The 13,178-nt window shown below is 33.1% G+C and overlaps 1 protein-coding gene across 1 annotated transcript in view; it reads left to right on the top strand.

Annotated features, from left to right (window-relative positions):
- Positions 1 to 4,036: 4,036 nt before the first annotated feature.
- The window catches only part of LOC115889707 (LIM homeobox transcription factor 1-beta), a 31,983-nt gene continuing 22,841 nt past the window's right edge, over positions 4,037 to 13,178 (top strand). The window contains exon 1 of the mRNA XM_030909769.1: positions 4,037 to 4,379. Coding sequence (XP_030765629.1) covers positions 4,289 to 4,379 — 91 coding nt within the window. The 5' untranslated portion in view covers positions 4,037 to 4,288. The remainder of the gene's footprint in view (positions 4,380 to 13,178) is intronic.

The raw sequence follows: 13,178 nt of genomic DNA, 5'->3' as shown, positions 1-13,178 counted from the left end.
CAAGGTCGATTTAATCCGATTTAGAGAAGAAGACAGATATTAGTTACATGGAACAGGTTTTAATGAATTATAAAATGAACAATAGTTTTCATGTTAACTATTAGGGAGTATCATGATATAGAGGTGGGCAAAGATTGGACGAGAATTAAAAATGAATCGTGAGATTTGATTCATTGCTTACAATACGGTTCGTTCAATTGAATCGTGGCCAGCACGGATCTATAAAATTTAAACGATGAGCCCTAAAAAAGGGACGCCTGAATTGAATCGGATCACAATGCGATCGTCCGTTTCTACGGCTCGTTTGTTAGAAATGAATCGTGGGATTCGATTCATTGCTTACAATACGGTTCGTTCAATTGAATCGTGGTCAGCACGGATCCATAAAATTTGAACGATCAGCCGTAAAAAAGACTTGTCTGAATTGAATCGGATCACAATGCGATCGTTCGTTTTTACGGTTTGTTCGTTAAAAATGAATCGTGGGATTCGATTCATTGCTTACAATACGGTTCATTACATTGAATCGCGGCCAGCACGGATCCATAAAGTTTGAACGATCCGCCGTAAAAAAGAGTCGTCTGAATTGAATCGGATCACAATGCAATCGTTCGTTTCTACGGCTCGTTCGTTAAAAATGAATCGTGGGATTCGATTCATTGCTTACAATACGGTTCGTTCATTTGAATCGTGGCCAGCACGGATCCATAAAATTTGAACGGTCAGCAGTAAAAAGAAATCGTAAGAATTGAATTGGATCATAATGCGACTAGTTTATTTTTACCGCGCCACAGTGATATAGACATAGAGATAGTTCGCCATAAATATTTAGACTTGAACAAAACACCCGTAAAAAAGAATCGTAAAAACTAAATCGGATCATAATGCGACTTGTTCATTTTTACCGCGCGACAGTGATATAGGCATAAAGATAGTTCGCCATAAATATTTAGACTTGAACAAGATCCCTATACTAACATCACGGGCATAAAATGCAAACGATAAGAAAGTTATTTACGAGAAAAAACTTATTTATGCTGTGCTTAGTACAAGAGTATCTGTAATGCATTTAATTTTCACGTTAATATTTTTGTTAAAATAATATTTACCAAGTATGAACCATTAAATGTTACACTAAAAAACGAAATCGTGTTTTTAAGCAACACAAATAAATGGGGCGTTAAGTTGTAAAACCCGCTTTATTCTTTTAAAAAAAATGGCCTGATGACATATATTAATAGTGGGATCCTGAAATATACATAAACATAATCCCAAACTACAGTAAAAGTCGCCTATTCCTATATAGAATTCTCTACAAATTACGTTACTGCAGCAAAATCCGTCTTATCCACTTATATTTGCATTTTACTGTTACAAATCCCGCATTTTAAATAGTATAAATCAATAAGTCAAGGTAGGATGCAGATACTGTATGATCTAAAAAAACGCCGTCCAGTTGCCTGGGAAATGACGATCAATGACATTTCCAATAAAAATTTACATATAAAACGATGAGTTCTTCATTTGGTTAGGCCCATAGCCAATATGCATCATACTGCAACAAAACCCGCCTTATCCCAATTATTTTTGTGCTTTTTCTGTTTAAAAATTAAATATTAATTTTTATTTCTAGTAAATCGAGATACAAAACAATGATTCCACTCAATGGACACGTTTTTTTGTTAATTAACGCTTCAAACATTTGCTAAAACAGTTGTTGCGAAACAACGTTTGTGGGATACGACGGGTTTTGCAACTTGACGCCTCAAAAAATATTGTTGGCCTCTGCTCAATATGATAAACAAAACGGCGTCAGCGATGATTATGAAATTAATGTAGATCACTGTCATTTTATATGTAAAATTATATAGGGAATGTCATCGATGTTCATTTCCAAGTCAACCGGACGCTATTTTAGGTATTTTTTTTAGGTATATACCTACTATTTATTATATGTTATATGATTATCAAATCGGAATTAAAATAGACTCAAAAATATTAAAGAAGTCTTTAATAACCAAGAATTAGATTGATAATTTGATATTATTGGTAAATAATCAGTCCAATTACTCCAGTCTCATGTGTTGAAAAACAAATGAAAGAACTGTATATTTCTTTTTCAGGTCCCTTAAGTAATTGTCCGGCCAAATAAGCACCGGTAGTGCCAGTTACGATTCTTGTTTTTATGAAACATAAATTGTGCATGTGGTTCGTTCAAACGAACGAATCGTAGGAGTCGATTCAATATGAAAAATTGAATCGTGTGATTCGATTCACTAAAAAGAATCGTAATGCCCATCACTATCATGATATACACTCACAATCACGAAAAACGGGCATCTTAAAATTTTAATGTAATAAAGTTTAATATATTTTGTTCTACTAGGCCGATATTGATGATTATTTAAGCAATATGTATTTAAATTATTTGAATTTTTATAATCTCTTTCTAAATTAAAAATGAAAATTTCCGTCTGTCAATTATACGAGGGAAAACAAAATGTTGATATTTTGGTGAAAGTTTAAAAGACCCTGTGGGATATATTTAGACGGCAAGGAACCTAAACATGACTTTATCATCTAGGTACATCCTTTTTCAAAAGTTTGTTTTTTGATTCATCTCTATAGCTTTATTTTTGATGGAGATATTCACTTTTGAAGAAGACACTAACTTTTTTGTAATTTTACATTAAAACCGAGCTTTTGCTCTTGGTCCCAGTCAACAGACTTAGGAAATACTTAGTGATTATGATTTATGTAATGTCACTGTTATTGAAAAATCATTTTATTATTGTGTGTTGGTTGTCGGGCAGTTACTCTAGCAGATATGTTTTTAAGTCGAGAACTTGTGTCCACTATAGTTACTCTAATTGAAGATGATAGAGATCAAAATTATATCGCTGACAGATTTAGGTGTGCACGAAGTACGCTTCCTCGAGACAAGTTCATATGCTAGATGTCCAGGAACCTTCGTATGAGAATTTCGAATCAAAACGATCGACTTATCGAAAGTTTATCGTTAAAAAAACGCCGTTTGCCAGCTTTTCAAATTTGTAATGAATTACACCTAGGGAACGGACCGTAATCAACGAAGCAAATCTTATGTCAAAAAAGCCTGCTTCGGGACCATAACTTACTACAAAAGCGAATATCTCCAAGAAAAATAAACTATCGAGAAAAGATGCACCTAGATGATAAAATAAGGGTTATCCACACATTATTCAATTTTGTTTTTAATAAAAATCGCAAATAACTTAGAGCTTTTTCGAAAGCCTGGGTTATCCTGTATATATACAAGATGAAAGAGAATTTTATGCACCTAGAACCTAAAAATCAAGAAAATATATAGGGGACACTATCTAAAACACTAAAGTTATTATCAAAATTAAATTTTAGAATACTGGCTTCTTTACGAAACCCAATATATAAATGAATTAATATTATGTTGTTTCTGCTAAAAAATGGGTGGAAAGACAATTTTTGTTGGAGTTTTGTTTTTTTCAAAAGAACCAAAAATAAACTTTCTTTCAAAGTGCTTGTATGTAAAATATATTTTTTTTAGTTTGATCAAAAAGAAATGAAAATGGGACAACCTTGGTTAGTAGCATAATCATAAACCAAAAAATTATTAATAACATTTATCCTCATTCCTAGAACACACTATTTCCGTTTAAAAGCCCATTAACTTGACACATTTATCCCCCCAACAACCCAAACATTCATATATATTCATAACCAAAAACTAGTAAATATCTAACCCTAATACTAAACCAGAACCAAAAAAGAAAGAAACTTTCATTATAACACCGTATATACATAAATACGAAATATATCCCCACACAGCACTATGCCACCACCAGAATAATCCCGTATCCCGACTCCAAACCGGGAGCGTTATGCGCAAGCCTTTAACGTAGGGGGTTCGATTAGGCTCCTCCCCCAAGGGCAATCAAACGACTGAAGGTGGGTCAGGCCGTGACATGGAAGGGAGGGGCAAAATCAACCCCGAGATGTCACTGACAACCTGTAGTGTGACGCGACAGTCCGTTCGACGGAATCGGCACAACTACATGTCATCTGATCTCTCATACCGGTATATTATTATTATCAACTAACGAAAATAAAATACATTCGACAATTTTCGGTTAGTTTTCTAAATACCTACGAGTGTTTTGACCTGAATTAGTGATTAAAAAACACGATGATATTGTTGAGGTGACAGTTTGGGTTGTTTCAAAGTTAGTGGAAGAACTGTTTCTTTGTTGTTGAAGAAAAAGACTGATTCGAGATGTTGGAGTTTTATCCGCACATGATTAACCCGGCGATGTTACCGGATCATGGAGCGACGATGAGCGGGCCTGACTGTAACGGCAGATCGGGTAAGTTTCTTTTTAAGATATTTCATATTATATAGATACCTGAAATTAAATGATGTATACATATCTCAGTCAGTTTCAAGAAAAGTTGCTTCATGATTGTTAGTTAATACCATATATAATCTGTGTTACGAATCAGGAAAGATTTCGACAAGAGACATCCAAAAAATGACAGAAAATGTAATTTAACTATGAATTAAAATGACAGAGACTATTGTCACTGTCAGGGATCCTGTCGTTGGATAGACTTGTATTTGTATAATATCGTATATAAAAAATCTCAATTTGACACATATTGTTTATTCTAAATTCCTGTCTTATAATAAGGCCGATTTCCACCAAACGGACAATAATGGCGACAAAATAGAAGTTCTGTCGTTTTTAACACAAGAGCAACTACAGTTTCCAAAATGAAAAACGTTTTTGGCGACAGTTTTCGTCATCAACTAAAAGTCCCGTTGGTAGGCAGAAATAGCATTTAAGTATTCAGTGGATCTAAGAAAATTGCCCAAAAACAATCCGACCGAAAACAAAATTACCCGCCAAAAAGAAATATCACCAAATTAAAAATTAACAGAAATAAAAATTCCCCGAAATATCGATTATTGGTAAAAGATTACTTTATAGTGAAAACAATATCTTTTCGGTGAAGAGGTAAAACTGAAGCTGCATACTCTCTTCTTCTAATATTGGTTTCCAACGTACTTCTTTTAGTAGGTACCTACTGCTTACTTTTGGTAGAGTGGTTGACGTTGCTTGACTTAGACTAGCAGATGCGTTAGAGCGCGTCTTGCGTCGTCTTATCACTGTTGCGTATAGTTTTCATGATTCAACTGATCATTCTCCACTTCTCTAGCATCAGCAATATGATTATGTGTGATGCTATTGATGCTTTCCCACAAAAAATTGTTCCCCTATTATTTGAGCATTGCACTTAATTTTTTTGTAATATTTACATTTTCATTAAATTGTACCCGTATGATCGAAAAAAAACCGTCCAATTGGCTTAGAAATGACGATCGATAGCATTCCCCGTATAATTTTACATAAAAAATGACAGCGATCTCATTTCATAGACAACGCTTACGCCGCCGTTTTTTTTTCCGGTCATATAGCATCTTCCCCCTTGTCTTTTTGATACAAATAACTGTGGAGTAACAATTTCTGTTTTCCCTTTTTAGCATCTACAAATTCGACTGTCATTCTACGTGTTTATACTCAGCTGATAATAAGCACAATAAATACAATTTTATAGTAATCAGCTGTTCATACACGGAAAGGCTCGGCCTGCGGATCCGGCCTTCGGATACACGCCTTCGGATCAAATCTTTGCAAGAGACAAAGTCCTTGGCAGGCAAAACCTTTGGTGGATTAAAGCATATCGCGCAGTTATGACGAAAAGATCTACCCATTTAAAAAAGCATGCATTCCATAAAATAATACAAATTATTCTCTAGGAATTTTACTTAGACACTATTAAAAACTTGAGACAGAGACAAACTGAAAGTATTTCGTTAACGCCAACTGCGCAGCGAATTCTAGAATTTTGACGCTCTATAGTCTTAACAAAGAAAGTAGTTCAGCAAATTTTTTTTTAGGTCATTCTATAATAGAATACTAGGTACTTGAAAAATTTTCTTTTGTCTTCCAACAAACCTGAGTGAAATTTGTACGCATTTCTTTTTATATTAATGTTATGAATCCAGAATTTTCTCCTTTTGTTCTCACGCATTTCTTCTTCTACATCTGTTGTACATAAAATAAGAAAATCTCCCTTTGAACTGCTGGTGGAACTTGAGGACATAATGAAGTTTTAATACACCTTTATCAAACCGTCACAGAGATAATACTAAAATTGAAAGTGTCAGCTCAAAACAACTTTAAATACCAACCGCGTACGAAAAACCGTGCATAAGTTAGCCGCGATTCGCAAAGGATGATGACCATCGATGACATTCCCCATATAATTTTACATATAAAATGACAGCGATCTTCACTTCATAGCCATCGCTAACGCCGTTTTTTTCTCTCAGTCTCAGCTCTGTCACATTGGAACCCGCTTTATAGTAAACTTTTCGATTTTTGGCTTATTATCAACTACAAACGATGCAATTGATTGTAGTAAATTCAATTTTTTTGTAGTACCAATAATTAGCCAGAAAAAGTAAACAATTGTGCGCAATGTAATAAAGAATAAAAATATTGTTTTAACAAATGTCTAAAAATCTTCAAAATCGTTTGTAGTTTTATGTAGTAACAAAAAAACTCAACGAAAGTTTCTTGGAATTAGAGAATTATAGTAAAATTTGGAAATTAACATAGTTTCACATAATGTCTTTAGTTGTATACAAACTACAAACGATGCAATTGATTGTAGTAAATTCAATTTTTTTGTAGTACCAATAATTAGCCAGAAAAAGTAAACAATTGTGCGCAATGTAATAAAGAATAAAAATATTGTTTTAACAAATGTCTAAAAATCTTCAAAATCGTTTGTAGTTTTATGTAGTAACAAAAAAACTCAACGAAAGTTTCTTGGAATTAGAGAATTATAGTAAAATTTGGAAATTAACATAGTTTCACATAATGTCTTTAGTTGTATACAACTACAAACGATGCAATTGATTGTAGTAAATTCGATTTTTTTGTAGTACTGATAATTAGCCAGAAAAAGTAAACAATTGTGCGCAATGTAATAAAGAATAAAAATATTGTTTTAACAAATGTCTAAAAATCTTCAAAATCGTTTGTAGTTTTATGTAGTAGCAAAAAAACTCAACGAAAGTTTCTTGGAATTAGAGAATTATAGTAAAATTTGGAAATTAACATAGTTTGACATAATGTCTTTAGTTGTATACAAACTACAAACGATGCAATTGATTGTAGTAAATTCAATTTTTTGTAGTACCTACTAATAACTAGCCAATAAAAGTAAACAATTGTGCGCAACGTAATTAAGAAAAAAATATTGTTAAAGACATTATGTCAAACTATGTTAATTTCCAAATTTTACTATAATTCTCTAATTCCGAGAAACTTTCGTTGAGTTCTTTTGCTACTACATAAAACTACAAACGATTTTGAAGATTTTTAGACATTTGTTAAAACAATATTTTTATTCGTTATTACATTGCGCACAATTGTTTACTTTTTCTGGCTAATTATTAGCACTACAAAAAAATTGAATTTACTACAATCAATTGCATCGTTTGTAGTTGATAATAAGCCAAAAATCGAAAAGTTTACTATAAAGCGGGTTCCAACGTGACAGAGCTGAAAGTCTCTGCTTTATACACTTTGCATAAAACAACCCAATTATAAAATAAACACGAAATAATATAAAGTCATAAAAGCCCAACAACTTCGCAAATATTCAAAGCAAATTCAAATGTGTCAAGCTGTCAAGTGAAACGTCAAACAGAATTGATAACAGATGATATTTCCATGATGTCGCATCTATCTCGCAGGAACATAATAATAAATAAAATAAAAATAAGTAATAACAAAATAAAAAAAATCATTTTTTGTTACACTCTAAAGAACATTTTGAAATAATTATGCCATTAATATTTTACTAATGTACTCCAATATTCAGTAATAAGAACACCAGGTTGACCTTAAATAAACGTAACTAATAAGATTCGTAGATGTGTTATTAAGAATTATTAACTTTTAAAGAAAAAAATACAAAGTTTTTACTACTACATAATATCATTACCTGAAAAATATCTTAAACGTTAAGTACAATCGAGAAAATATTTACCTACTAATGCAGGCACAGGAGTAAGCCGTCTAAAATCCCAAATAGATTGATCATATGGCCTAATGATTTTGCTCCATCCTGATCCCCTCCGTCGCCCGCCCATTCTAAACGTCAGAATGTTACGCACCCCATTTGGCGTCCATTCTAGCGTGAAGTGGAATGCCTAGCACTCCATGCCTCGTTGGATCTCAAGATATTTGCCCCGACACAGGCGCTTGCCAGAAAGTGAAAGCTAATATTGATGCTTAGAAAGGAAAAAGGGTGGGGTGGTAAAAGGGAACAATTTTCGCTTATTAAAAGCAGAATTATTAGGATTTGCACAAAGAAACCTTTTTTACCTCGTGTTCTAATCGTTAGAAAAAAGAAGAAACTGATAAACATATATAAGTATTGCAGCGTTCTCTAATTTGCTTTCATGTATTAACACCGATCAATTTATTAATTTGTAGTTTTATCACAGATTTGTAACTGAACTGTAAAAATGAGAAAGAAAAACATAATATAATTTTATTAATATTATATATTATAATATATGAATCGGGTGTTGTTATGAATTTAGTATTCAATATTCAAACATCAACAAAAATAAAAAGAAACAAAACTCAGCTTGGATGCCGATGCCGGGACACTTGTATGATAATCTTTGATCACGCAATTCGCAATCTATAAAAATAAAATAAACTTGAGCTTCACTGGAAAACGCACATGATCACATCACCATAATCAAGTATATAAAATAGTTAAATATTTATGTTGTTGTTTATTAGCTAAGGCCACAAGGCGTCGGTACCATAAAAATGGATGGCCACAATGCGACATAGTTTAATGTTGTTGTTTTATAGTGAAGCAACAAGGTGTCTGTCCAACAAAAGGGATGGCCAGAAAGCGACATAGTTTAATATTGGTGTTTCGTAGCTAAGTGACGAAGCGTCTGTCCCACAAAAGGCATGGCCACAAAGCGACATAGCTTAAAGTTGTTGTTTTGTAGCTAAGCGACAAGGTGTCTGTTCCACAAAAGGGATGGCCACAAAGCGACATAGCTTAATGTTGTGGTTTCGTAGCTAAGCGACAAGGCGTCTGTGCCACAAAAGGGATGGCCACAAAGCGACATAGCTTAATGGTGTTGTTTCGTAGCTAAGGGACAAGGCGTCTGTCCCACAAAAAAGGGTGGCCACAAGTCGACATAGCGTTTGTTGTTATTTCGTACCTAAGCGACCAGGCGTCTGTCCCACAAAAATGGATGGCTACAAGGCGACATAGCTTAATGTTGTTGTTTTGTAGCTAAGCGACAAGGCATCTGTTCCACAAAAGGGATATCCACAAACAATGGCGGTTTTAGAAAAAAATTCTAAGGGGGGTAATTTTAAATTTATAAAAAAGTGTGCACTACGCATGCGCATATTTGAAGTAAAACGTCTCACTAACAGCAATTAAATTGAAGGATTTGAAGGACATGTTTAAAAAAGTGTAGTTTAAAATGTTGAAAAACTAATAAATTAAAAAGTATATTTTTACGCGTAAAAAAATAGTCTTTTAGGTGTAAAAAACATATGTTTGCGTGTAAAACTATTTGTTTTAGATAATAAACAATTTTTTACTTTTAAAAAAAATAACTTTTTGTAAGTTTGGTTGGTCTGGGGGGGTAATTACCCCCATTACCCCTCCCCTAAAAGCGCGCTTGGCCATAAAGCGACATAGCTGTAGCTAAGGCCACAAGGCGTCTGTTCCACAAAAAGGGATGGCCACAAGACGACATAGCTTAATGTTGTTGTTTCGTAGCTAAGCGACAACGTGTCTGTCCCACAAAAGGGATGGCCACAAAGCGACAATGCTGTAGCTAAGGCCACAAGGCGTCTGTTACACAAAAGGGATATCACAGGTTTGTGATAAAACTACAAATTAATAAATTGATCGATGTTGAAACATGAAAGCAAATTAGAGAACGCTGCAAAACAATACTTATATATTCTTATCAGTTTCTTTTCTTCTTCTAACCTAACCTAACGATTAAAACACGAGGTAAAAAAGGTTCCTTTGTGCAAATCCTAATAATTCTGCTTTTTAATAAACGAAAATGGTTTCTTCTTAGCGCTGCTCTATGGAGACTTGTTAGAATACTAGAATTTAACGAACCAAATAAAAAAAATATGGGATTTTCTTCCAATACGCAGTAGTGAACGCAACGTGTATCGACAGCAAATTCATACCCAGCTGCCAAATTACGATCATTTTTATGAAAATCTGCGAACCTACTAAGGTCCGACCGAGATCTCGGTCTCGGTTACAGTCATTCTCGGCGAAAAATCAGGCCCAGATCTCGGTCTAGTTCTCGGCATAAAAAGGCTGTGATTATAGGCCACGGCGGAGACTGCTCACGATCGTCAAATTAGCTTATTTTTTGAGCATATTGATGAGCGTATTGAGCTCCACCCATTGATGCGTGGAAGAAAGAAATACTCGTCCAAAGCAGATAAAAAAGAATGGTTCATATCTGATCCATATACTGTACAAAATATCGAGATATATTTAGCTGTAATAAGTAAGCTGTAAGTATAAGCTGATCGAATCACGAAGGGGATTTCCCGGACGGCTGAAGAATCGCTTTCGTATTTCGATGCGTAAACAATGAACGAAATGTTACATGTTAGTGTCATATTAATGTAAGTTTTGTAAATTTAACAGAATTCAGAATTGTGCTTTTATATGAATTACTCGTATATTCTACCGTATGATCGAAAAAAAAACGGCGTCCAGTTGGCTGGGAAATGACGATCGATGACATTCCCCATATAAATTTACATATAAAATGACAGCGATCTTCATTTCATAGCCATCGCTGACGCCGTTTTTTCTCGATCATACGGTACTAATAAGTAAAATTTTTGTGTATCTATAATTATTCACCTCCACACAGAGTTCTGAAATTAGCAGCTTATAAATTTCTAGTCTGCACCACCAACAAGCGTGACTAGCAAACAAGTATTTAGAAATTATGAATACACTAATTTGAAAGGATGCAATGCTGGGGGGGGGGGCAATTACTTTTTTAGAGGTATCTGTTGAAAAAATTAAAGGGTTCTTGAATTGTTTTAGTTAGATAAAGTAAATAAATTTTACTTTGCTCTTTATGTGTTTTTTTTTTGCTTCCGATGACGAGAGGAGATATACCTCCAGAAACCTGACGCATTTTGTGTTCGTTAGGCAAATTTGTTTTATTTGTAAAATTCTTAATAAGAAATTGTCACAAGTGAAAAACTGATTTTCAATTCTATATTTGAATAGTCAAAGAATCATACATAAAAAAACATAAAGTTGGACACAATCTGAATTAATTTATGATATAATATACAGGGAATTCTATAAAAAAAACAGCAGGGAAAAGTATCATATCTAGTTTTGACTCATCTTGTATATTACCTAACCTATTTTAATATGATTAATTTTGAAGATAATCACTTCCAGTTAAAAATCATCATTTCATTGCTGCAAAAACCTTCCTGTATATTTTACTCGGTACCAGTATGGTACTTATTTTAGCACTAAACACATATAAAAGGTAGGTAAAGGTGTAGGTGTATATATATATATATATATATATATATATAATATAATAAACGTATATTTTAATTTCTGAATTTAAATGTTATAGAAATCTATTGATTTAATTTCTTTTTTTGATTCTCTTTTTTCCTGAAGAACAAATGAATATTCATCAGTCCATTAAAATTTTAAAAGTATTGTCTCCGGGGAACCACACTTTGCTTTTACTTAACTCTTAACCTTTTATTCTAAAACTCTCTTTAAACTCAAGTAAACGGAAACCCCATTTCAATTTGGTACTCTTTCACTAAGTGCTTTTAAGCGATTCACACAAAACCAACTTTTAGGTTTTAAATGCGGTTTAATAACAGCATAAATCAAATCTAACTCATGTATAAATCAGTTATCTATTAATAGTGAATATTTCATTACTGTTTTGCTTGTATTGTTAGAACTATGTTCCTATAAATCTGTATATCTATCAATAAACAATGTGCAATGTACATTCATATTTAGTAATATATTCCAAATGTGCGTTAAATTTATGTATTTTCTCTTCATTTTATTCGTTTAAAATTTGCATGATTTATTGGGCTATTACTACCATTCGTTCTTTTATCTTTGATTTATAGATTCTACAGTGTGTAGTGTATTATTTTATAGAATTTTATCATTTTTTGCGGTTTATTTGAGGTCCTTCAGAGCATTTATTCCTTACTTTGGGAGTAAAAATTCAAGCCGTGTCGCACGAGCTAGCAACACGACCGTGACACACGCTAGCGAGACGACACGCGAGACGAAAAGTGGTAATGACACCCTACGGCTTAGGAAATACGTGTTTATCCACGTGTTTATCAAAGATATTGATTTTTTTAATACAAATTCAGATAAAGAACGAGATTTGGTATGTTAGTATATGACATAAATTAGGATTGATTGACGTATTCAATTGTTTTTGCTCACTTCCTGTTTCACCGGAAATGACTACAACTTTTAATTTTTAACTGACGATACTAACCCCTAACTGATTTACTAACTGCAAATACGATTTTGTTTTAAGCGAAAATATAAAAGTTGGCATTTGATATGTCATTCTATTCAGAGTGTCATTTTCCATCGAATAAGTTAGAAATATACCGAGGAGGCTATTTAAAAATAAAAAGTTGTAGTCATTTCCGGTGAAACAGGAAGTGACCAAAACCAATTGAATACGTCAATCAATCATAATTTATGTCATATACTAACATACCAAATCTCGTTATTTCTATCTGAAATAATAAAAAGTTATAGGGGTATGCCACTTTTGAGACGCACCCGATATAGTCAAAAATATGTAATGTTTTACATGCATTATCAAACAAAAACTTATTGTTTTTTAACTTTCATCAGTCTTCAAATGAGCCTTTTATTTTGAACTGAAAATAACCGTCCTTTTTAATGAAACAAAAAATATTAATAAACAAAACAAAAAAATGTTTCTCTATTGAACTTCTTTTAAC

The sequence above is a fragment of the Sitophilus oryzae genome, unplaced genomic scaffold, assembly GCF_002938485.1.
Source record: "Sitophilus oryzae breed Bouriz unplaced genomic scaffold, Soryzae_2.0 scaffold_829_pilon_pilon, whole genome shotgun sequence".
Lineage (NCBI taxonomy): Eukaryota > Metazoa > Arthropoda > Insecta > Coleoptera > Curculionidae > Sitophilus > Sitophilus oryzae.
This window is presented reverse-complemented; position numbering and strand designations above follow the sequence as displayed.